The 26861-nt window shown below is 44.0% G+C and overlaps 1 protein-coding gene across 6 annotated transcripts; it reads right to left on the bottom strand.

Annotated features, from left to right (window-relative positions):
* Positions 1 to 238: 238 nt before the first annotated feature.
* mid1 (midline 1) lies at positions 239 to 26559 on the bottom strand. 6 transcript variants are annotated; one of them, XM_035651430.2, is made up of 11 exons: positions 26424 to 26559; positions 12018 to 12739; positions 9231 to 9290; positions 6148 to 6243; positions 5549 to 5656; positions 3685 to 3833; positions 3461 to 3588; positions 2795 to 2938; positions 2101 to 2262; positions 1768 to 1975; positions 239 to 1312 (listed from the first exon to the last, which is right to left on the bottom strand). In XM_035651430.2, exons 2-11 carry the CDS (start codon positions 12681 to 12683, stop codon positions 964 to 966), a joined length of 2070 nt encoding a protein of 689 aa, XP_035507323.1. In that variant the 5' UTR covers positions 12684 to 12739; positions 26424 to 26559; the 3' UTR covers positions 239 to 963. The 6 variants fall into 6 exon arrangements, with proteins under 6 accessions (XP_035507323.1, XP_035507324.1, XP_035507320.1 ...); XM_035651431.2 differs by lacking the exon at positions 26424 to 26559 and adding an exon at positions 20231 to 20447; XM_035651427.2 differs by lacking the exon at positions 26424 to 26559 and adding an exon at positions 18579 to 18807.
* Positions 26560 to 26861: the final 302 nt, after the last annotated feature.

Raw genomic sequence — 26861 nt, 5'->3', positions numbered from 1 at the left:
GGAGCTGTATTTTGGCTCAGAGTGTGGGTCAGAGTGAACTCTGTAAAACAAGACTGACACTTTTCTCTGTGGTGGTGGCGCTTTCTTTTCACCACTGCGTCATGAGAGCTTGTTCAAGCCTTAATGAGGGATCAGACTTAAATGAGTGTAAACCAAGTGTACCGTGTATGTAATTATCATTGTGCTGAGGAGCATTTTAAGTGTCTTAAAATTAGGTGAACGAGGTAAACACAGGTAATCAAATGAAGTCACTTTTATTTTATCTTATCAGAGAGGAATTAAACTGTGATGCTGAGAAATTCTGAAATGACTACAGTAAGAAAATTAATTAGCTCTTAATGCTGAAATGCATTAGAGCATTTGTATACAATGAGAGGCTGACTAATTTCAAATAGAAATGTCTACGTTAAACTGTGTACTAGTGATCTGATCTATTCAAGTGCATTTCCCTTACAAAACAATGTCAAGCAAACATTTGTGTTATGGTACAAATGGCTTAGAAATACATTTTATAGTGACAACTTTGTCTCATCAAAGTGCAATGAATTACACAATCTTTAAAAAACCCTTACATTTACCTTATAATACAAGCTCGCAAAAACATTAGAGACAAAGAGTCAGCTTGTCACTTGTGCCTAAAGATTTATCACCCTAACAACACAGGAATGGAAGACATGAAATAAAAATAAGAAACCCTTAAAACCATCCAGCTGACAAATGTACATAAATGTGCAAAGCAAAGAGGGAAATTTACAGATGCCTGTAAATCATTTCTTAAATAATTCCAATTAATTTCAACATAGGCTTGTACACCAGGGCTATTAACTGCATCTCATTTAGCTACTGTTTTTATTTTTGCCAACATGAAGTATGTTGTCATCAGAGTCAACGAGGTGCAGGTACTCTGGTGTTTGTTTGTTTTTTGGGGGGGCGCACAAAGAAAATCCAGGAGGACACGTTTCATCAGTTGTTGAAATCCGCCCCCTCCAAGTGATCTGGGATGGGCAGTCCCGTGAGGATCGTCAGACACCGGTTCCACACGTTGAAAACGGGGCAAACTGGCTGAGCAAAGGCGATGTCGAACGTGTGCAAGTGCTGAGAGCCGACGGCATCGTAGAAAGACAGCGATCCAGAGTCATAGTCCAACAGTACTCCGAGACGCCGCAGGTGGGGCGAAGGCTCAATAGGCATCTCCTTGCTGTTGTGACGCACCGCCCACGAGTTATTGCAGCGAGACAGCACCCAGGAGGCGGAGTTTTTGCCAATCCACTCTTGTTTTGGTGCGGACTTGTATGCAATGCCCACCGCAAACCTGCATCACAAATGAAAAGTAGAAAAGCAAGATTGAATCGATACCGCCGCATTTCTTAACCGATACCGGTGCATTGTAAATTCAGAACATATTTAAACCCATTCTATAGCATCTCTGTGAGGCTGCACTTAGGCACAGTGTTCCCCTTTCTTGACTGGTATAGCTTAGTGGGTTAGATTGATGACTTTTGTAAAGAAGGTTGGGGGTACGATTCCAAGTCGTCAGTGTGGGCCCTTTGGCAAGGCCCTTAATGCTACCTTCCTCGATGATTGTAAGTCGCTTGAATGTAATGTAATATAATGTCTGTAACAAATGTCATTGGAAACCAGCCAATAGTGTTTGGGATTATTCCGTCTGTACCAAAGTGGTAAACCAACCAACCATCAGACCCACCCTGCCGTCCTGAGAGCCACGCTGTAAGCATGGTTGAAAACAGGTAGATATTTGTTCTTTACCACGTGCTTCCTCCGATCAGAGCTTCCCAGTAATGGCGGCCACTGTCGATGTATGCATTCCCTGTGACACCGTAGCTGCTGTGGCTGGAGAAGCGGTCCTGATTGTGGCTCTTCTTGGACAATGTCTCGTCCCTCTCCACTGTCAGATTGTCGTGGGACACCCTCAACTTCCGGTGAGCGGACTTTGGGTCTAACTTGAATGGCTGACCTTAAATACAATTACAAAGTAAAATAAATACAGAAACACAGACGGACAAGACCTTTGAAACATTTTGAAATGCTGATTTGTAAAATGCATTATAGTCAATTGTGTAGTCGCTGAACTTGACTTACTGTTTGTCTTGAGTTTCCCTGGTTCACTGCTGCGTTTTCCAGCCTGGTTTATGGCCTTCACTATAAAAATGTACTTTGTGCCACACTGGAGTCCGTGCACAGTGTAGTGATTTTGCTTGATGTTTGGCACAATCATCCAGCTATCAGCAGAGTTACATAAACCTGCGGCGCAGACACAGAGAGCCAGTCACTCACAAACAACAAACACATATAACACACAAACTCTTCAACTGCATTCAGCGTTTCCAATCTAGTGCTCTTATTTTGAATCATCGGTGGCATTACAAGTCATCCCAGTGTGGGCTGACAAACCCACTGAGGCAGATGGGAGTAAATTAGTTTGATAACGCGTGTTGTGACCTTTTTAGAGGAATCAATTTAAATCGCCTGCTGCTCAAGTCAACCCTCGGATAATATTCTGCATGTGGCAAACATGGATGTAAATCTAATCTGATTTGGCTTCAATTTTTTTTTCCATGTATAAACTGTATATTTTGATAACATCTAATTTCACAGGGCAGAGCTCTCCTCTCCTGCTGCGACTATGCAAGCCTATGTTTGGATGTTGTAACCTAGCCTCCAAACAAAAATAAAGTCATTCAGTTGAATCCTTTTCAATTCCCTCTATCATTTCCTCACATTTTCCTCCTCGGACATTATACTGCACTCCCAGCGGAGAGCCGCATAGACTTACTGACGACATTAGATTGGCTGGTGAAGATGGCGTACTGAAGTTCATACGACACAACGGAGAACTCATCATCCGTCGTCCAGTGGACTGTGATCGTGTCGTACGAAGCCGTGCACAACTCCTCGCGGATCGCTGGTGGATTTGGTGCTGCAGTCAGATGACAAAAGACAAATGGAAGCTGAGCGGATGCTATTCTGCACACGACGGCATAAAAGTAACAAACGGAAACACTCACAGTATGTCGCGGACACCAGTGGCGGTAAATAGCGCAATCCATTTATGTTTTTATCTAGACAAGTGTAATTAAGCAGTTCCTGTTACTATAATAGCTACAGCCCCCACGCGGTGTTAAATCCACGCTGCACAACAGGCTCCGAGCGTTGAACAATCAAGTCTGCTTCATCCAGCAGAAAATAAATCTTAACTGCTGCCTGCAGTAGCATTTGTAAGCTTCAGGGTTTTTTTTGTTACTTGCTTACAGGGACAATTAGTAGAAATATAAAAACACCCCACTTCTATACGCAAATGGACGATATGTGAGGATGAATTTAAAAGCTTAAAAGTTTGTAAATTATCTAAAATAGATACATTGCGGTAATTCACAGATAGAATTCCTGCCAAATAAAATGATTGTGTGCTTAACACCCCACCACCACCACTATCCCTCACCTGTGAGGTAATCCAAGCTTTCTAGCATTTTCTTCTCCCTCGTGAAGTCCAGAGCGAAACTATCAAAAGTGTCATTCAGATTGATTTCTGGTAACAGGATTTGAGAGGATGCCGTTGCCATAGACACTCTGCAATAAAGAAGCACACACAAGACGTTATGAACAGTTTCATACACTGTATCCTGTATCTTCTGTTGACGACATCGCCTTCCACTCTTCCCTCACCTCTCACAGATACTTTTAGCCGTCTGAAGGAAGCGGGCGTGGTCCGTCTCCTTGAGGGTTTGGTCTGCTTGGGAGATGAGGGAGGAGGACCTCTCGATGCACTGTTTGCAGCTGGCTATCTGCTGGGCTAGCTTCCTCATTCGCACAGACTGGACAGAAAATAGGACACGTTGATATATGAAAAGCCTGGTTAATAAACCAACCAACGTGCCACTGCTCTATGAGGCACCAACCGTGCCAGATGGTAGATTTGATTTTATGTCGCCAATTAAAAAATCCTTCTGGGCAAAAAAAAAATAAAATCTGATTAATACCTTTGACAAATCGATTTTCCCGTCGTGTAATAATGTTGTAGAAGCTACTCTGGAACGAGTGATATAAAGATGAAACATCCCGCATAACACTGTCACGGGAACCAGACCCTCCTGGCCCCCCCTCTGTGCCTCGACTGGTTGAAAGCAACCTCACGACTCGACATGAGGCACAGGGTGAGGAAGGAAAGAGTCCTCCGCCAGAGAGGGTCATCACAGGAGGCGGGTCCGATCTTACCCTGACACTGAACACATCACAGCATGCCATCGCCTCTTTAATGGCATCTAACAGGGGAAAAGGAAGGGAAAGGGTTCAAGAGGCACCGCACATTGGCATTGCATGAATGGAACACTGTGCCAGACATAGTCCAGAGCTGCGGGTTGATATTTGGCTCTGCACAAAACTACGTGAATACATTCTGCAGCATGGTGAGTTTTTAAGTGCAGGTACCCTTAAAAGTATTGTATGTAGAAACAGTTTATACGAGACCAAATAAAAAGAATTTAATCAAACAGACGCGAGGACATTTCACCAGCGGCCAGCTGTCAGGAGGATAAGTTCAGGGTTTTAAATAGAACTGCGACTTCGGAAAGCTTTCTCTGAACCATCAAGACTTTGTACATTCTTTCATGCAATTTGACCATTCGGGTTTTATGAAACATATTCAATGCAGATCAGACAAATTCCAAAACTTTGTAAAGCTAAAAAAGTACATGTCCGTGTAGTTTCTCTCTTTCGGATGCCCTAACACTTCATGTCGATCCTCGACATGCATTTGCTCCTAAAGACATAATCGTTGAGTGAGAGTGAATGGAATGGAGGCCACAAGCAGGACACGACATGTCTTCTGACAAAGTGGAGCTGTTTTTACTTTGTGCTTGGATAAGAAACGTTGAGTTGAGTTTAACTTTTATAATTAAGATGCAAAGTCTTTGACTAGCCTCAGTCCGCAGGTTTCATGTATTGCTGCACAGTAAAAAGCTGTATTTAAAAAAATTCAAAAGCTGAAATACCTTCAGAACATTCTGAAATACTTTTTGTGTTTCTTTTTTTTAGTTAACACTCAGCTCCATGACACAAATAAAATGCTTATTCTGGAGAGGCCCACACTGAGAGTAGATCATCTGCTTAATGGTAGTGTATAGGAAGCACAAGTAGAGAACATTGATATGATTAGCGAACTGACTTCAGTGATGTCAGTTATAAGGGAATATCTCCTTAAAGTTTGCTAACATTCACCTCCATCGGCCACTGGCTCAACTAAACTGTGGCATCAAAACTTGAAGGGTGTGTTGTATTTCTTGGAGGAATTAAACTGATCATTTATGAGAACATAAATGTGTTATCGATTCTTTCAAAAGTTGCATACCCTTGCCTTGAGGAGGAACATTCTGAAGATACAAGGTTCTAGCCAACGACGGTGATTCATCACTGCTGCGCTGAAGAAGAACCGTGAGCTACTGTAGCCTGTCAGCTGGAGGCGAGCTTATCAGGACGCACAAGGTGATAAACAAACAAAGGTTATCAAGACACAAAGGGTGATAAACAGTACCTTCCCCTCCTTTATCTTGGTAGCTATGATTTGTCTCCGCTGCTGTACGATATTAATCAGCAGTTCGCACTCCTCAAGCAGCTTGTTTTCTTGTCGCGATGCGTTTACCTAGACAGGACACCAAGTACGTTTAGATAAGAGACAATACTGGCAGTTGAATTAATTTGCTTTGACAAAACATTTTACGGCGCACATCGGAATTTGGAATCAATGTTACATGCATTGCTAAGAGTGCAATCAAGTTTTTATGCAAACCTCAAGTGGCAGGAAAACCACATTAGAGGCGACCACATTTAATTTACACACACGCATGCACACACACACAAATATAAACTGCACCTTAAAAACTGGTTTTAATCGTGTGGCTGATCAGAGTAAATATTCGGCCCACACTCAATTTGCAACAAACTTCAGGCATAATTACAGAAATTAACGATCTACAGACTAATGAACAATTAATATTGTTGACGTGATGAAGAGCCTTGCGAGATACAGTAATTCATCGTGGTGGTGTTAATATGTTTCCTAATTTGTTTTCCATGAAAGGCCACAGAAGTTAAGAGCCCCCCACCTGAGAGGGAACAGATAAACAGCCTCACCTCCACATGTTGGCAGGTTTGGATAAGTTTGCCCATCAGACTTTCCAACTCACTGGTCCTCTTGATTAGACTGTTGAGGTTGGAATCGAGGGCTTGCTGCAAAAACAAAATAGAAAAGGTATATTTCATATCACGCTGCTGCACAACCCCCCCCCCCCCATAAAACTGTAAACAGCTGAATAACTCTTGTGAGGAGGGTTAGGTGAATGGGGAACATAAGGATCATATCTGTAATGGGCAGAGGAGAGGACACATAAGGCTGCCACTGGAAATGACTGACCACATTTTGGGCTCTGATCGGTTGTGGAGCCGCCCCCTCCCCAGGCCGCCCCGCATGCCAAAGATCCCATCATACTGCCCGCGGAGGCCGCGAAGCTTAGCAGAGCATCTGCCAGCGATTTGGACAACTAAACTCCGGCTGTGTTAATCACTGACTCAGATCAAAGGCTTATGTTTCCAACTTAATCTGGTACTGTAATTGGGTAGCGCGACGACTGAGTGCTACGGTGGCACAAAAACTCCCACTCTCATTGTTGGCATTATTGTCATTCTTAAATAAAAGATCAATGTGCAATTACAGTGTGCAATCAATGATTTAAAACCAATGTGTAGCCCCACTTCAATTGAAAACAGATTCAATTCACTAACTAACACCAAAACACAACAAAAATCTAATTATTACGTATTATTTTTAAAATATAAGTATTTTTTAACTGGATCAAACTTATCATAGTCTTTAATTATGTTAATAAATGTTTTGATTTTTAAGAATTCCTGTCTGTGATGGATTGTATGTTGAAAGCACAAACATCATTTTTCTACAAAAATATTTCATATATGACAAAAATTTTAATTTTGAACATTGTCCATGATTTTCTTTTGCCAGATATTTTTTTTTAAAGTAGTCAAAGAAGAGAACAAACATGTAAGGGAGGCCCTCAAAGATCCAAAGCTGGGAGCAAACAGTTGGGAGACCTTTTCCATGTTCAGACGTGGTGGACCACATTGTGGTTTTTATAAGGTGTGTGCATCACCGCACGCTAAAATAGCAAAAGGCTTTATTCCACTGCTCTCACACATACAGCATGATTTATTTATGTGGCGGAGAATGTGATGAAAGCAATTTCAGACGCTGCGTTGCAGGTATACTGCAGAGGTGAGGTGGGTTCAGAACTTTAAAAATGGACTTATTAAACATAACATATTGATCAAACTGACGCTTGAACACAGCCAAATGCATGAGCTCAGAAGTCTGCACTTGTTGATTGATTATGAAAAGTATCGCATACTGCACTGAGCCTTGCAGAGAAACGGTACAGCAAATGGAAAAGACAGAAAGTGTGAGAGACAAAGTGAGTTCTATCTCTTTCTCTCTCGCTCTCATTTTGGTGTACTGGTCTTCTCGATGTGCTTTAAATATGGCTTCTCTTGCAACATTAATACCCTCTGTGTGTTTTGAGAGCCCTCTCTAATGGACGTCTCTTTCCTAAAACCATTTGAAGCTGATGAGAGGAAAGAATAGCAGCTTCCTTTTGTATGTGAATGCTTCTGGTGACTGGCTTTGGCCAGTCTCTCTTCCTTCCTCTCACAGTCCCGACAGGTCACTATCGAGATCCTCCGTTTAATTTTGTGTAAACATTAGAATTTTTTTGGGGACTTATTTGGAAAGCAGATTAGCTTTCATATCATAGTGAAGAGAATAGAAGTGCTAAAAATATGTTGTATACACTAGTGTCCAGTGTACACTAACTGTACTTACAACTTAAACAAAAACCCTTCAATTAATTAAGTTCTTCAACTAAAAGTTAACAAGTTAATACAATTTATAACTTTGAGTTAAACAAACTTAATTCATTTGTGTGTTACCAATTGAAATATATATATAGTTACTTAGTAATTATCTTTTCAGTCAGTGCTTTGTTCCCTTTTTTCAGTAAATTTTGGGGTAATTGGGATAGTGTAAGTTTGGGGTTTTGGAGGAGTCACTAGTTAGACTATTGATGCAAAACAGTCTATCAAAATGATCTTTAAGCAAGACTATTTTTGATTTGAAATGATATCTGTATCAGATATTACATATGCCAACATCATGGTGTAGTGATCAGCACTGCTACTTCACCATAGGAAAGGTCCTCGGTGTGAATGTCATTCCTGGTGTTTTATGTGTTTCTTCCCACAGTTCCAAGCTGTTCGAATCAATTCGCTACATACTCAACATCGCCTGTGAATGTGGGTGTTTTTTTGTATAATTTGCATCATATAAAATAATTGGATGATGGATAGATGATAACAGACGCCAGACCAGGGTCATGTCATATAATGCCAAAACCAGAAAAAGGAAGTTACCACATGATGCACGCATGTGCACACAGACACACACTCACGCCTTTACGATGTCCCTTTGTGAGACTTTCAGAGAAATGTGCGGCGGGTTGGCTGTAAACAAGTGTAAGGAAAAACCAACAAACTATAAACAAGCTCAGCTGCACGCCACCTGGGTTTTGCCCTGCGTGCCATGAGAGTAAAAACAATTTCTCTCTGAGATGGAAATTACTTTCTTTCTCTCATCACTTGAGGCCTCTAACAATGCAGCTAACTGCACATAAATACCAGGGTCTATGAGGCACAAAAACAAATAAAGACACAGATTAGTAGTTGAATATATCACATTGTAAAAAATTACATAAAGCAACTGAAGATAGAAAAAGAGCTATTGGATGGAATTTGTCCAATGAGCTATTGTCTTTTACAACTATGGAGGGTGTGTTTATTGAAAGAAAAAATACTGTGCATTAACTACTACATCAAATTTAAATTTTTCAAACACAAACCAGAATACTACAATTATTCCCTTGATAATCGTGATGTAACTAAGGTTACATCACCATGCCCATCTTCCACGCGGCTGAACCGTTGCAATACGTGCCGACTGCATTTCACTCCCATTTCAATCACTCTTGTTGTTTTTCAAGGCCCAACTAAATGAATAGGAGCCCTCGAAAAGTAACATTCAGGTTGAGGTTTTTTAGTAACGTGAGTCGGCCCCTGAATGTGTAGTTGAAGAAATGAATGATGCTGATCACCTGGTCCGTCTCCTGGTGCGAGTGATCGCCCCCCACACAGAGAAAGCGGCCAGAAGTTCTCTGCACAATGACAGCACGATCAGACAAAGGAGACAGGTTAAGACCGGTCCAATGACCTATCTCGCATAAGTGTTGCTTCACAGCTCCACTGTGACTAACCATTGTGAAACAGAGGAGCAGGCACACAGGGGGTTTCGAGCGTGACTGTGCGATATACAGTAAACCTTCCTATTGTGACTCATGCATGGACACGGTGAGCGTCAGTGGAAAAGAAGGAGGGTCATCTTTTTCTTTTTTTCATGCAGTTGACGCCATGCAGTTCTCTGGATAAACTTTGGGATGAACTTGGGGGGGGGGGGGGGGGGGGGGGGGGAACCTGCTGAGTTTGATAGTACACAGATATTTTTGAAGTTTTGAAGGAAATTGCTTCTTTGCTACTTTGCAGCGCCGCAGCGTGATTGCCTTCTCATGGCTATAAAGTGAACCCGCGAGGTTGCTGGAGCCACAGCAGGGACCAACTGTGTTGTCAAAAATACTGACCCGATAAGTCAAAATCTCTCATAGGGAGAAACACACTCGAGTCTACAATGGTAGGAGATGGAAGAGACACCTTTTCACGCTCCAGCCAACAGCATCTTCTCATGTCTTATTGATGTCAGCCCATCTGCCGAAAGTGAACAGTCCCACTTAACATTAAAAAAAAAAACCGTAAAAGCAGTCTCTTGCGTTCGGGGTCATTACGTTTCAGAATGGTCAAGTGACAGACGGGGCTTCCAACTCATATACGCCGTATGTTCTATTCATACGTATTCAACACAAACACTTTTCTTATTTTATGTTTGTTCTCAGTTTTTGTTATGGACAAAAAAATCCCATGAAAAGACCAAAACCAAAGACATTCATCTTTAAAATAATGAATAAAATGCAAAAAAATCAACAACCACCAAAAATTCAGCTGCGCACTGTAGTTTTGAGCAAACATAACTCAAACAATAAATCGTGTATTTGTTGGGGACTGTTTTCTACAATGACATAAGTCTAACTACTAATAAGACTAGGAAAGCACAGTATAATTACATGTACCATTTACCAAGGAGCCATCACTTCCATTTGCAAGGGTGGATCAACCTCATCACATCTCCACTTGCTGTGAACTATGCCCGCAGTGACTGACTACGTCAAATCACATCATGCAATCCTATTTTGCAATAAGGAAATAATACTCATATTTTAGTGCAGAATCCCCAATTATGATGTTGGGTTCACACTGTTGCTTCCTTGTGTTTCCTGCCCCTCTTGTGTGTGTCGTTTGTCTACTTGTCCTTGGTTTGTCTGAGGCTGCCTGAGCGCGGCTTCCTTCCTGCTTTTCCCTCCAACTCACCTGCGCACCTGAGCTGCGTAATCAAGCAGGACCAGCTCATCCCACAAGACCCCCCCCCCCCCCCCCCCCCGCGATCCTTATACACACTTTAACCTCTCCTGCAATACCTTCCACGCTCAGCTTGCCACGCTCCGTTTGGATCCTTTGTTTGGACGCCCGGCCGCTCAGTTGTACATCAGTTGAGACTGGACTCTGAAACGCTGACACCTGGAGCCTGTTCACATTCATCAGCCTCTCATTTCAAGTGCAGCTCATTAAAAAGTCCTCCCACATCGGAATCCAGACATTCAAGAGATGCCATGAACGACTCACTTCACGCCGCAATGCTGTGGCGACCTCAACGCGACTGAGACGTAACCAGTGATGTCTCTGCGTCCGACCATGCAGGTCAGGTTAAGTGGCCCGTAGATGTGAATGTAAGTGTAAATGGTTATTTGTCTCTGTGTCAGCCAATCTGTCTGGGGTGTACTCTGCTTCTCTCCTCGCTGGGATTGGCTCCAATCCTCCTACAACCCTCAAAGCTTCAGCAGATGGACGGGTTTGGAATGCAAACTGATATTTTGTAGAAGCACAATTATGTGGGATTGACTGAAAATAAACTCATGTCCATTTTCGTCCTCGGGACCAGTCACTGCGTGCGATAGCGTGGCACATTTATGGGTTTTTGGACAACAACGGATGGAACAAAGAGGGAATAAAACTATGAGAGGCTTTGGCTTCACATATTTGTTAGAAAGACGGATAAGCCATTTATTTTGGTTACTTTTCATGGGATCTTTTTTACACAATAAGGAAAATATAGAATATTACCACACAAAAACCCTAGTGTAAAATCGAACTGAGTGAAAAACATATTTTTGCAGGGTTATTCATTTCCTATGCCGCTGTAGATTTGTTTAAAGATAACGCTTGCTTACAACTAACAATGTTTGACAAAGATGCAGATAATTTGCCCAAACATTATTCAGTATTAACTTATTTGTAGTTGCGAGGAAGATCACAGATCACATTGTGTGTTTCAAGTGTGCACCATGTGCTTAATTCGCTTCTCAGTTATCCAACATCACAGTTGCACAGTCGAGAGCAATAAAAATGTATGCATGACTTTTTTTTTTTTTTACAAATTCTAGCTACAACTAAAAACATAGTCGGCATTTGCCTTGGAACTGCGTCCACAGTGTCTGCACACATTTTTACATTGCCCAAATAGAGCAGGCCGAAAGCAAGATTATATCTTTTATGAAATGGGAATTGAACACGTTTATTAATAGTTGTGGAACAGTCACACTGTGATAATGAATAAGCGGAAAAGAACAAGTGTTTCTCAGGGGCTGACATTAATAGGAACAGATTGTCTGTGTATCATAGATCATCAAGCATTCTTCCAACTACAGTTCATTTCTTACCTTGAGTTTGTCAAATCGGTCGCCGAGGGCTGCTACCTGGTGGTCTCGGTGTCGGCCGACCAGCTTACACAACGCACAGATCAACTGCTCGTCTGTCACACAGTACATGTTGACCTTCTCGTCCTCGTGCTCCAGACACATGAGCCCCCGCAGGTGGGAGTCCAGCAAGGGCTCAATCAGACGGTGGCCAGTGAAGGGCTTCTTGTTGGGGTGCGTGGCCTTGAGACACTCGTCGCAGTAGGACACCTCACATGTGACGCAGGTCTTCACCGCATCCTGCGGAGGGTCCTGCTCACAGAACTGACACTGCACGCGGCCGCCGGGAGACGTCATGGCTTTGCTGTCGGGGGCGGCTCGCTCGCGCCGAGTCTCGTTGGGAGAGTTAGGTCCGCTCAGGGAGGCTTTCTGGTAGCGGTCAATGATGTTCTGTAAGGTAACGTTGCGCTTGAGTCCCTCTAGGCCCCTCTGGCTGAGGGTGATGACATAGCGACAGGTCGGGCACTGGAAGGCGCTGATGGACTGGATCGGCTCGCTGGGGGTGCAGTGGGAGACCAGGATGCGATGGGCACAGTTGAAACAAAGGCTATGAGCACAGGGCAAGAGCAGCGGGTCCTCAAAGAGCTCCAGACAGATTGGGCAGGTCAGCTCCGACTCCAGTGTTTCCATTTTCAGGCAAAACAAACAGGAGATGTCTGCGAAATCCAGGGAAGCTGATCAGCTATCTGCAAAGACGACACAGGAATGATTTAGAAAATGATGATTGCTATGGCAAGAGTTAAAGTGTGGGAGTTTGTATGTTGCCGGGCAACAGTATGAATCTATTTTTCAAACAAATGAACGAAAACGTGTTTTTTTTTTCAGCTTCTCAGTTATGAGGCTTTTCAGCTTTCATTTTTGCAAAACAGTAATTTGAATATCTCAGGATTTTGTGAATACATCACCTTTGGCTTAGAAAAAATATTACCACTCATTTTTTCTATATTTTCTGAGGATCTAAATACGGAATAAAAAAACCAACTCATCAAGAAAATAATGAATGCTGAATCCACGATGACAATATGGTTTCGACATGGAGCCTCCTTGAAAAGAAAAGGTGAATAAAACAGGCACTACGCATATTCTGTCCGTATTATCTAGTGCCAATGACAAATATTCATCTCTATCTTGAATCCATTGTGAACTGGTTCAGAAACATGAATGCAAATACCATGTAAATATGTGGCGATGAATATCCGATTATTGAGATGATGCAAACTGGATAAAATCCACCGAGCTGGCAGGAGAACACTCAAATGGAAAAAAACAAACAAACACGTGTTTGCATATACGATGCATGTGCGTGCTCTTTTTGGCCGAACTCAAAAACTTTGAGAGAATGCAGCAGCGGCTCATTTTAATTTGGCACGGGAACAGTCTAGCCTGTCCCCATGTGTTCCGCTCTGCGCTGTGGTGCAGGCCTGTGAGGACTGACAGCTCAGCCGAGCAGAAGGCCATTGGCCTGCTTGGCTGATGGCTGGGGCTCCACACTATCACAGACACTGAGCCTTTGTTCCCGGGCCGGTCAGACACCCCAGCTGCGAGTGGACGCCCTGTGCTCACAGCGTCCCTCTCTGTGAACCCTCCACCTCCACTCATTATGTGCGAAGAGGGGCAACAGCTCATTATCAGGACAGTCCCGTCACAAGTAGCCGTTTGAAGCTGTGAGGATACAGCAATTACCTCTGGGCCACAGACCTGCGTCTGTTCCGTCCATTCTATTCTATTCAAATGTCCGCAGACATCGAGCCCATCCCAGAATCCCACTGCACTGTACAAAGACAAGAGGCGGTTGTTGCACTTGTCTCTGGTGACGCATCATCCGCGAGCCTTTGTTTCTCTGGTAGCTCGTTCTTCTGAGACGTAGCAGCGAACGCAAGAGTCTAAAAGTTAGGAGAGGCGGGGTGAGAGGCGACGCCTCCACTGTGCAGACAAACTAAATATGTTAGCCGCCATGCCTTTTGACACGTATATTAGTTTAGTGTTTGTATTCTATCGTATTTTTTTTTCCCCCTCTTTAAAACTCCATGTGTTCACCCTCTGCACACACACGAGGAGCCCGAACTCAAAGTGTGACACGTGACACTTCTAACCCCAACCCGTCAAACAGGTTAAACACTCAATTCAGCCACCGCGGCTGTCCCGCATACGCCAAGTGAATAAAGAGCTTTGTATCACCGAAACACAATGCAAAGACGCTTATCCTCTGATGTCATCACCGGTGTGGCACAAAATACCCCCAACGTTACAAAAAAGCCTGTAAAACAACACTGAGCCAAAGAGCCGACACAAAAAACTGCAACACAGCCCCGGGTGCACTGTGCACTCCTGAAGGCTCTCCCATTCACACACAGTTTACTTTACCCACCGATGGATTTCGCCCCGCTTTGCACTCCCGAGACATTTCTGCTGAAGGAGAACTTCTGACTTGAATCATGAAAATACACTCATGTACTATACGAACGCAGCGGCCGCATAAGCCCCAGCATGCTGTGGAGAGAGAACGAGAGGGGCACAATCCAGATGGCTCGGGTCTCCACCTCCCTAGTAATCCTGCAGCAGAGCTGTCATTAGCGCGAGAGATTGAGCAAGAGGTAGAGCGAGCACAACAGGAAAAGTTGCCCGACAATTCCAGGAAAGCCAGCTCCACCTACAGCTGGAGCGCCGGCCAGTACTGGGAGAGGAGAGAGAGGGAGAGAGAGAGGGAGGGAGAGAGAGAGAGAGAGAGAGAGAGGGAGGGAGAGGGAGTCAAAAAGCAGAGTCCCAGCCAATGTCCTCACAGGCAGGTTAGTGTCCTCTCAGCCCATCCCATATGGAAATTCTAAGCGTTTCAGGTTTCCATGTGTGATCATCCGCCTGCTTCTCGGAGCACAATGCTGCGGATTGGAACTTTTCTTGGGCTCTGCCACTGGGGATGCCGAGAGAAAAGGCCTGAAGGCACAAACGCAGACGAGAGGCGGCCTGGGAGGCAGCAGGACCCGCTTCTCGACGTGGGACAGTTCAGTGCGGAAATTCCCTCAGCATCCCACAACATAAGGTGAAGCCGGAGCGGTTCATTGCATCACTGGCTGTTGCCCGTGTCCCGCAGGGGCTTATGGGGCGAGTGCCACCGTTTCAAAGACACATTTGGCTCTTAAAGGCTGTGTAAAGTGGAGCCATGTCTGTCTTATAAAATCCCCATTCAACCTCCTGACAACTGAAGGACACTAAGCCTCCGCGCTGACGGACGAGTCAACAAATAAACTCCGCACAAACATCGTCTGCCGCATCCGCGTCTGCTCCAGTTGGCCCTTATGTGTGAATGCCATCTGCTTACCGTGTGCATCTATTTCCAGACACCCACCCCTGCTGTGCTCCGCGTTTCAGTTCTCCCGTCATTCAAAGGCGTCCCCCAGTTTGACTGTCTTTTTCTGAGAGGCAGATACACACTGTAAATATTAAAAGACACGCTTAAAAGTTCAGACAGAGCGATGGGAGGGGGTGAGTCTGGGAGAGGCAAATGGGATATGTGACTGGCATTCCCCAGGTTTCCACTGTATGATCTCCAACTGGGATGGAAATTAGTCTCATGACATCAGAGAAGGGACTTTTTTTTAATAAAAAGCACAAAATCTTTGTGTTTGACTGTTCAGGGGAGTTTGTGCAGCTGCTTGATGAAAGCTGCTTCCCTCCTGTGTGCATATTTCTATACAATGCAAACGTTTACATGCAGGGCCTAGTACTTGAGTAGCTGACGTTTCATAACTTTGCATATACACTAACCTCTGATTACCTGATTTGTGCTCAAAAAGCATCAGATATATTCACCGTTCACTGATTCACAGTTCAGTTCAACAACAGACATCTTTTGGACAAGGGATGGTTAAGATTCATGTATTTCAATTGCATATAAAATCTCCATGCATTTGGATTACACAGATTTAACATAAAAAAGCTAATGAATGTAATGTGATGCATATTAAAGTGGAACTGGAATTGATGTTAATAGTTCTAACAAACCCAGATGTGTTTTAAATGCACAATAATTCAAATGTGTAGGCCTGTTTGTTTGAAATCACATAAAGTTTATCAGTTTGTTTATGTAAAATCTGTGAAACTCCAAATGGATGGAAGTGTTATATGCAATTAAAGAACATGAATCTGAATTAGGCCCCAATCTTTTTGTGAGTGAATGACAAAAACTATATAATGGTATATGATAACCGTAATTAAATCCAAGGTTTTTGTCTCATCACAAAGCCGACAACAAATTATCTATATATTACCAAAGCCAGAATTAGGATTCCAGATGCTTAAAGCCGATCAGCAGACGTGACAGGTGTGAGACAGAGGCGCTTTTTGTCAAATGATGAACTTGAGCACTAACTTAACATTTGGAGTTTCATTAGATGAGGGAATAATGGGTCATTTAAAAGATGAAACAATTGCAATATCTCAGATCGGAGAGACAATCCTCCCCTCGCTCGAGCACTTTCTAATCCCGTTGGTTATGGCTTTTTATCACCCTTAATGATGGCTCGGAACCGCGTATTTAGCTGCTGAGGGAGTGCGATTGCTCTTTGTCTTCCTCTCCCGGGGCAGACACCTAACATATTTATCTGTAATCCTGTCTCCACAGCGTGGCTGTGACCAATGTGTGGCCTGTTGCTGCTCCTCTCGCCGAGCAGCCAGCTCAGCAGCGGCGCTCTCAGGCCTAATGTGATTTACAGCCGGAGCCGCGTGAGCCAAATGATTAGACTGACAAATCTACCTGGTCTGCAGCCGCACACATTACCCAGATTAGCCGACACACATTGAGCCTGGGCCCTGACCGAAATCCTCTATTATTGTTATTTGAACGATTAGGGAGGGAAAGTTAATTACAAATCCAAACATTCGGGGTGCCAGTGAATTCAGAAGTCATCTGTCAGACAGGATTACATGGGGGAAATAATGACAGCGTTAGAAGTTTTTTGTTTTTTTTCGGCTCTGCAATAAGATGGGAAAATGATGTTAACACAAATCAAATTGGAACGAAAGCAAGAAGAGATCAAATCAGATTCACGTGTGGAGCTGCAGCTTCCTCCACGGGAACAGGATGTTTTATAAGGAAGCTCTGAAGCTAATTAGCGTCTCTGGAAACCGAGGTCAAAAGGTCAGCCCCCCCCCCCTTTCATTTCTCTGCACAGGCCAGCGACTAGAGAGACTGCACCGAGGCTCTCTCGTTTCCTCTTGGCAGGTGGCATCAGCGGGAAAACACTGTATCCTTTTTTCCACCACGACCACAGGAACTTCACATAAAAAAAAGTGACTTTCCGAGCACGAAGCTGCAGCAGCCCGCCGCTGAGAGGACGACGCGTCTCACTGAGCCTCGAAACCATCGAGAAGGAGCCATGTATCAACGCGTTCCAATGAGAGGGAGCGAGGAACACGTCCAAAGGGCGACATCGTGCGGCCGACGTGCGAATTACAGCAAAAGACCTTTCTAAACCCTGAGAGGTGACCTTGCTTATACCACGAAAGATGGCAAAATTGAATAGTGATACTTTACAGTTATAACTGACAGCATGCAGTCTTTTTATATTCCTCCCAATTCCACAAGTAAAAAGCTGACCGGAACAACCATCATTATTCACACATTTGCCCCCAGGTTAATCAAATGTTACCCTTCTTAACCAATGCAGTGTTTTTTTTTTAATTTTTTTAATCATTTTACTAAAACCTCTACATGTGCTGCCATGGTGACAGCTTCATATCCATTCGTCACAGCAGGGATCAAAGGCAGCACGCACGGGTGGGAAGATGTCTAACATTCCTCCTTGCAAGAACAAGATAAGTTACTAATTAATAATGGAAAGAACAGAACCAACTGCAATGTCCCAGTTTTACTCGCTGTTATCTCCGTGTAACGAGACTCCTGTGTGCTTTTATAGTATGCGGGCCTGTCACAAACCGCGCCTGTAAGTATTGCGGTTGCATATATACAGACTTTGCCGTGGAGAAACGTCTGTGTTTTTTATTATCTCATCTGTGGAGTAAGTGGTGTTTTGCTGCTAGATTATGAATAAAGGGGCCGCCTTTATCTCCCTTTGGTGGTTCTCTTGTTTGAGTAAAGGTGATAAAACTTTTATGGGGAAAGGATGGCCATTGTGAAAAAATACCGTACATTCAGAAAATAATGCTGCCAGGTACACTACAGTGGTTGCTCTAATAAATTATGTTCTTTCAGCCGGAGTCAATGAAGAGGTGGGTATTTTTTTGTGGAACTGCACAAAGAATAAGAGGGATTTTGAATTACTCTTTTTGCACTGGAAAGCTTCTCCCTCTCTCTTCCATGCTTAAAATAATTACCCTCTGCCTTCTCACTACGTCACCTTATCCCTTAAGTATTATCCAGAGCTGAAAACATGAAGGAATCTGTGAACGCATCAAGGCCAAACAAACTGAGCGCTTGCATATCACATGCCTGGAAACTTGAGCTGCAAAACTACGGAGGCACAGTAACATTATAATGCAGACCGAATTAAGATGGACCCTCTGACTTACCTGCCACATGATTACATCCATAGACAGGGGAGAGGGGAAAGAGCCACCTTGAAAGCCAGTTTTCATAGTTCTGGGCTCTGCACAGCTAATCCGCAGCACTGGTCCGAACTGGACTCGTCTCTCCTGCTCCCTGTGAGATCCTGACCCTCTTACCCTGTTCCCTCAGCCCGCTGAAAATCAGCAGGGAGATCAAAACTTTCCACCCATTTCTCTCCTCGTACTGAGAACTGTACCTATCACATCTAGACGCAGAGGGCTGCAAATTGTTGCATTAGCCAATCGTACGAAGGGGGCAGGACTTCTCCCGGTTTTGGACTATCAGCCCCAGTGATATCAGAGCATGGAGCGCTGCCATAACTCTCAACAAAACTTTTTTTTTTTGAGAGAGTTAACCTTCGAAAAAACATCTTCCAAATAGCTGGGCTTGCACACCACAAAAACAATCCGTGCATAAAAAAACCCCAAATTTCTTCGCATAGTTTGGTAAAATGACTCTCGCAGATAAAATCGACCACATTCAGGCAAAATCTGAACTGTTTTTTTTATTTCCTATCAACAAACTTGGTCTGGATTATTGCTGTTGGATATAAGTTTCAGGCTTAATGCAAGATAAAATACACTCAGTGCATAAGCAAACACAAGAATCAATGAGGATTTGTCAGTGACCATTAGAGCGAAACTTGAATAAATGGAGGTACTTTCAGAGACAATCCTTTCTTTTGCATCACAGCAAACAAATGTCTAAAAGCAGTTGTTCGTTAGCGCTTATCAAATGCTATAGAGACCTTGTCTTTCAAAGCAATCACACCCTTTTTTGTTCATGCGAACACATTTAAACAGGAACACACAGGAATGCACTGTGGCTGAGACAGCTGACTTAGATAGTGTTGAGCCGTCTCGGATTCTTGACATCTGTTCGCCACTCTGCGGCTGCGTGGAACATGTTCCCCAACATGCGCTGGCTGCCGCACTTGGCGTCCAAACGGATCACATTAAGTGTGATCAATTTCCCTCAGCTCTGGGTGTTACAGACCACAATGCTCGCTGGTTTTTGCTACGAGGTCTGAGGTTTGTAGTTGGAGGCTTTTACCTGAGTAGATCTTGTCAGCGACATCAAACGGGCCTTTTCGACACAGTATCTCTGTGCAGAGCAAATGTTTTCGTCATGTGGCAAAACCACAGCGCACGAGACACGGATTGATTTGGATAAGTAGTAACTCAGAGCGCCTGCCAGGAGTCCTTGTGTTTCAGTTTACCCTGCAGGGTTCAATAAAGTGTGAAGGGGATAGGTGAGAGCAATGAAAATAACTCGGATTCTATGTGCTAAGGCCGATGGGGGCTTGAAAAGGAACGTGAGCACGTTAACATCTAGTTGATTCCATGAGACCCAGTAGAAGATCAATGGAGACTTCAGTTTGTACATAATGTGCCGTGCAGAAACACATGCCATTAAGGATGAAAAGATCATTCAATTCAGTCGCGGAGAAAACATCCCAAAATCCAATTTCCAGATCCGCGAATGAAAAAAAGAGCTTTCATATATACGGCAAAGCCTGTTTGCTTTAGTGAAACCAAACTTTCTCAAAGCCACAGTCCAAAGTCCAGAAGGGGACCAAAAGTGTCACCCACTGGAAATACAGATCATCTCTTACCTCTCGCTCTGCTGGTCAGTCGGACAGTCCAAAGTCCGGGCAACAAATGAACACAGAAATAAAGCCCAGGCAGGAGGAGATTTTTTTCTGAAAACGCCGGCTTTTCCTCAGAAGCCTCCCTTCAGCTCCCACTTTTCTGTCTGGGCTCTGCCGCTTCATCTGCCTCGCCGCTATCTCTGAGACTCCCTTCACACAGCTTCTTCTTCTCTAATCCTCTCTAAAGGAAGCCCAAACCGCTCCAAATGGTTCAACCCGGCGCCGACTTCTCAGGCTTTTTCCCTCTTTGTATTATTTTGTTGGCTGGGATCATTAACTGAGTCCCATGTGAACATAAAGGAGGTAAATAACCCCCCCCCCCCCCCCCACCTTCCTGTGGGAGGCTGTCAATCACCTCTGATGATGAGGTGGCGAGGGGCTGCTTTTAGCCACGGAGGAAGCGCTCCTGATTGGTCACCAGGGAACCGAGGTGCCCTGCATGACAATTGGGAGCACTGGGATGGATGGGCCTTGTCGAGATGCTCAGCTGAGGTTCACGCGAACCATTATAATAGACTTTTTTATGCAGCTCGCTCATTTACATGTGATTGAAAGGGAAATAAAGATGTGGAAGAGAGTGAGTAATCAACGCTGACATCGCAAATGTCTATTTAACACAGCTGCATTTTGGGAAAATGTATGTCGGTTGACTAAACATTGGGGTCAATGTGGAGAATCACAAGCCCTTTAAATGACTCTTTGGTACAGTGTGGACACTCAGTGGGGCGACTGGGAGGAAGGCATAAAGCTACCGTTGCCATGACATTGTGGCAAAAGCGACGATGCATCTTGGCACTTGAGCCAGATGCCACTCTAATCTTTTCACTGGCAAACCTTCAGCTCTCTCTTCAGCCCACTGCTGTCTGTCACTCTCCACTTCCTTCCAACATCCCATGCCAATCTCAAGGCATGCTGCATTTTGTAAAGGAAAAAGAAATGCATTGTGACATTGTGAGCGGGACCTGAGAGGGGTCACTCGGCTCCCAGTGACCACGACTAAACTCCGACTCTGACAAGTAAAGGGAGACAATGGACAAATTAAGCCTTTCTTCTAGTGTGACTCCTTTGCTTGGCTCATTCTGCACACATTACCAACACACTAATGGATTTGTAAACAGCACAGCGCAAATCAATTTTCCCATGTAAAACACACATAGACACACACAGACAGCAATGCCACATTATTCTCACATCACTAATCAGATGTGTGCCCCAGCTTCGGTAATTTACAGCAGCAGGGAAATCTACAAGACAGTGTTAGTGGCGCTGCCCAAGGCCAAACAGTGCTACACAGGGGAATAATCACTTTACTTCTTCCTACATTCACACTGAGATTCATTTCACTGCAATAAAATGCCATAAAACTCGTGACATTTACATGGATCGTGGAGTCACACTGACATTTGAGGCCAGTGCTTCTTAAAGGTGAAAATGGTTTGCTACTCCAGGATCAAGCCAAACTCACATCCCTCTCTGAACTGTAATAAACATTAACTGTAAAAAAAAAAAGGAAAAAAAAGAATAAAACAAAAAGGCTTCTTCTGTTTTATCCATTCCAAAAAAGAAAAACTTGCCTGGCCTGCGGTTTTTAGCATCTGTCACCTCACCCAGTGGAAACCCACTGATTCGGGCACACACACAAAGTTTCTGTGGCTTTCTGTCTGCACAATGGACAAAATAACAATTCAACTTCCAGAGATCCAAACAAACATAATGCACTGTTTACATCCAAATATTTGACATGTACTACGTCACACTCCATCAGCCTTGACAAGAGAGAAAGTGAACGTTCCAACGTGGCACTTAATCGGACGTAAATCCACAATTAAATCCAGTCCAGAAGCTGGGAAGCTGACAACAACAATTATATGTTATGTTCATGAATTTGTATAAGTGACAATCAAGACAATGTTTATGTTCTTGGTTTAATCCTTGCAAAATTATTTCCGCAAGTAAAATTAAAAAGATTTTGGATTAAACTGTACATATATTTCCCTTATCAATAAGTAACAGCACTGTTGAAATAATTATTCAAAACAAATGAATATTCATCCCCACTAAATAAGGCCATTTGCGGCCCGAGGCAGTTCTCTTGGTGGAGGTTGGCACGTCAAGCTGTATTAATTGGAAAAAGACCTGAAAAGGGCCAGAAAAGGGCCTCCTGAAGGAGGAGATAAGAAGTTGGAACAAAAATAGACTGTGAAATATGATGATGGAGAAGAAAATAGCAGGGTTTCTCTCAAGGAGCAGACGTTTGAAAGCTACCTCATCATGTAACAAGGTCATACTTCACCTTGGTGCTCAGCCATCAGCAAGTGTACAAAAACATTTTGCCCAGAACAAAGGACTACCAAGATCTAAGGTGTGCAAATCTATATTATGCAGAGAAGAAAGTGAGGATTATTTTTTTGATCTGCAGAAAATAGCAGAAACAAAAGGATAAGCTGGGTACTGTCAAAACAACTTCACTAGATTTGCTGACTGAAAGAAATCCTCACAACTTTTCCAACGGATACAGCAGCCACAGAAATAAGGCTGAAAAGCCGGACTTACGTACTATTGTCCAGGGCGCTCCTTCTAAAGCACAGCAAGAAGATGCAACTCCGCCTGACGTCTCTTTCTATCTCAGTTGGACGAGAGACAAAACAAAACATGCAGCAGCATCCTGGCTACACGTCTCTCTCCACACTCCCTCCCTCGTGGCTATAGTGCTCCCCACCCCGCCCTGCCCCAGCCCTGTGCTCGCGCAGGCGTAAAACATGCCCAGGAAGCATCACTTCCACTGGGTCATTCCAGGGATACTGTCTCCATTAAGGTTCAGGTCCACCAACAACACCCCCGGCCCCCGCCCCCGCCCCCTTCCCACATCTCTGGGGTTGCGCTTTTGCCCCTGGCTCTCCACCCTCTCTGCAATAAAACAAAGAGGTAACAAATGGAGAGACAAAGAGGGGGTTGCGTAAACCTTGGGGACCACATTTTGATGAGTTTCTGACTACACAGGCAGGCCCCTGAACAGATGGGACCAGTCTCCAGGGCGGTGCTGCATCACTGCACTTAATACACCGCTCTATACATAGTCAAAATAAATCTGTTGTGGAGCAGATCAGATCACCTACAAGCAAAAGGCCGCACAACACCAAATATCTCTATCATGTTTGCCGTTGTGCCCTCTGAAACGACAGTAATTCAAGTCTGAGTGCACGTGCCTAATTGAGTTAGCACAAGATTGTCTTTTTAGGCAAACAGACATAATTGTTTTTCCCAGCCAGGACAGTCCAAAGGAGCCACTCCTCATTTTGCCCGTAAACAATAAGATGAAAGCACATAGCCAGACCGCATCGTGGCGAAGGTTCAAGATTTTTAATTGCTTACATCCCCAAGGCACACGACCAATAACTGAGCAACACACAGTTAATCCGAACATCAACCGGATAAATGGACTCGTTAGCACCGAGCCAGTTAACACAACTTACAACAGAGGTGTTATTCGGTGCAATTCAAGGTAATATCCGAGTGACTATAATTGTGAAATTAGAAATGCTATTTATTGCAAGCATTGTGGGCAGAAACATGAGTGTGCTCAAATAGTTGCTGAACCCGTCACATCAGCCGATGTCCATACGCATGTGGAGCACTTTATGATTAGCCGGCCGAACATACAGGACTGTTGTAGCCATTGACCCGGAATTGATTATTGTCCTCTGAACGCGCAGCAGCTCCGCTTGGTGCAACAACAAGATCGATGCTCAGCCTAGTTCTCCTCTCGACTTATGGTCTAGGAAACAAATAAAAGCTGCGATACTAACTGGTGTGATTGAATTTGGTGTAAAAGAATCCCTCTCAGGGAATCTCTGGCAAAAAGAAAATTGCCAAGTTTAAGTCATTTTAAGGAGCAATACCATCAGGGCACCTGGGAGATGTATGAAATTGTAAATCGGTTTACTATCTACCGTCATGGAATGAATAACATGAATTTATGATATGACAAAAGATCAAAATATAAAAAGGATACTTTCAAACATCAATCGCCACAAATACTTTTAGGATGAAAGCGACACAATTAATTACTGTGCCGTCTGGTATTTTCTCATTTAAATGAAACAGTGAAGGAGTTTTTGGGAAAGTAGGGTCATGTGTTATATTTAGTTCATACCACATCCTCCTAGCCTGAAAGTCTTGGCTTTTATTTATTTTTCCTGGATTAAAAGAAGAAGAAAAAAAGTCATTTGAAAGGGTGCGGTGAACGCCTGCAACATTCTTCGCTGCTCGGAGAGGTCTGTAATTGGTTCCAGCTTCTGGAGGATGGGGACAACCAGAATCACATCTTTATCAAAAAAGCTCCCTTCAATCACTTACTCAACAACCCCTTGCATCTGCTAACTCCACCGGAAACTCAGCCCCCAAATACATAATCAATCCGACCAAAAACTAAATTCAAAAAAGACACTATGTATTCATATAGTCATAAAAGATGCACTCGTAGCTGTCATGAAGAGGTGTAAGACCAATACTGTTCCTCTGTCCTGAGAAAGCGATGCAATGCTCCACTCCGCTCCGACCTCCCGAATGCTGGAGGAGGTCTCACAACATCTGTTGTGGTTTGCTGTGTTCGTGTGTCCAAGGAGACTGTGGGAGCCACAGGCAGAGGTCCAGCTGTCGGGGATCTGGATCGGCTGCACAGTATCTGAGCCGAGGGACGATTTCAAAACACTCCTTTGTTCGGGGAGAGACACTTGTGACCGTGTTTGACACTGCTGCAGGTTCGCTAACCGGTAGAAAGATGTGAGAGGGCCGGTCTCTCGCAGTGTTACAGATGCTCTGGAAAAAAAAGGTGAAAAGACTGGTGGGTCTTCTGTCCGCCTCGGTGTGGGCCTACTAAATATTTCCCCTTACTTTCCATCTACATGTCAACAAAGCATTCCTTTCTAGACAGAGTAGAGCACATTCCTCAGTCTTGGCCTGAGAGGCACATTCTTTGGAGCTCAAATTGGATTAAACATTTGCTCTTCCCGCAGAGGTATCGTTGTGACAAAATAATATTCTTCAACTGCGCGGCGTGCGTCCACGCGCGCACGCGCACACACGCACACACCACACATACCATCTCCATGTACAGTTATTGGCTCCAACAATGGGACCGTACACGCATCAGCTCTTGCCCCGTCAAAACAACGCAGGCCCAGAGGTTCGACGGCTGCTGATGGAGCGGGCACCACTGACCTGATGGGGACCTGGAGTCTTGTTCATCATTTGGAACCAAGGAAGAAGACACAGAGCTACTCAATGTGGGCGAGAGCGAGAGAAAGAAATAACAAAATAAAAAGGAAGACATCCAAAACCCTGAAGGAAATAATAATTATAATAATACACTGGGCAGTTTCTAAAATGAAAAAAAGGTGGATGAATATAATTCCCAACACAGACAGAAAACTTGGTAGCGTTCTCTTAAACTTGCAGGAACAAGGCCACCTTAGAGCAACAGCAGAACCAGATGTGTGCACGAAGAAAAACCAAAACCAATTCACCAGAGTTCCCTATCCACAGTTATTTGGCACAATGACGCATTCTCTTCTCTCCCAGAACAACATAACCAAATAAAAAGTGTTTTTAAAAAGGTTGGGGGGGGGGGGGGGGGGGGGGGGGGGGGGCGTAGCAAAGACAACAAATTGTTCTCCGTGCTCAGGAAAAACATATTTTTTTGCCAGTTGCATTATTCGCCAGCGTCTGTATCGTGAGGAAGTTGATTCCCCAGAAGTGTCATTAGATGTGTTACATGTGCAAACACGACTGAACCTGTTGTCAAGATAACACGTCTGCCCCCCCCCAAATTAACTCTCCTATAAACAACCAACAGTCTTTACGTGTTGACGGTACACGCCGCCTCTTCTTGTGAAAACCTGCCTGTGATTTCCCGATTTCTAGATTCAGACAAGAGAAGTCCGCGTCCTAGTTTCACACAGCATGGCGAAGTTCATGATGTGTAGTACAGGAGAAGAGTTAAAAAACAATTCCAAGAAGACTTTGGCAGAAAGTTTTGGTTTTTTTTGGATTTAACACGAACAGAAGTCCCAAGGGATTGTTTTGTATTCCCAGAAATGTAAGTCCCGGCACTGATTAAACAGATTAAATACCAAATGTTTTCTTTATCAGATCTTACCTGCTTCTCCATGGCTGCCGCGTTAAGTGTCTCTCCCTGGTGAATAAATACTGGGCTACTACAGAGCATGACTGTTGAGCAGCTGGTACTTCCCCTGAGGTAAAAACAGACAGGGAGACAGGAGGCTGAAGGTGTACTGTCTGCATGTACACTCCCTATCATCACGCACGCACACGCACACGCACACACACACACACACACACACACACACACATACCTCAATGACACACACTCTGCTTCTCATCTGCTCTACAGGTTTACACAGGAGCATGGGAAGCTCCAGAGGAGAGCACTTAACCCTTTGGAGAGCTGGCATTGAAAGGAACAATAGAGGAGGACACTCATTAACTCCGCACATTACCTTGAAACGCAGCCAACAACTCTGTAGATTTACTTATCACTGGCAACGACGCTTTTAGTGAGTGGGGTTCCACATTT

The sequence above is a fragment of the Scophthalmus maximus genome, chromosome 14 (assembly GCF_022379125.1).
Source record: "Scophthalmus maximus strain ysfricsl-2021 chromosome 14, ASM2237912v1, whole genome shotgun sequence".
Lineage (NCBI taxonomy): Eukaryota > Metazoa > Chordata > Actinopteri > Pleuronectiformes > Scophthalmidae > Scophthalmus > Scophthalmus maximus.
This window is presented reverse-complemented; position numbering and strand designations above follow the sequence as displayed.

Bases quoted from the DNA above. Each gene is read 5' to 3' on its own strand.
- mid1 (XM_035651430.2), bottom strand. From the start codon at position 12,683: ATGGAAACACTGGAGTCGGAGCTGACCTGCCCAATCTGTCTGGAGCTC. The intron at 3,589-3,684 runs GTGAGGGAAGAG...TCTTTATTGCAG, and splicing joins GCTAAAAGTATCTGTGAGAG to AGTGTCTATGGCAACGGCAT. The intron at 2,263-2,794 runs GTAAGTCTATGC...TCTGCGCCGCAG, and splicing joins CAGCCAATCTAATGTCGTCA to GTTTATGTAACTCTGCTGAT.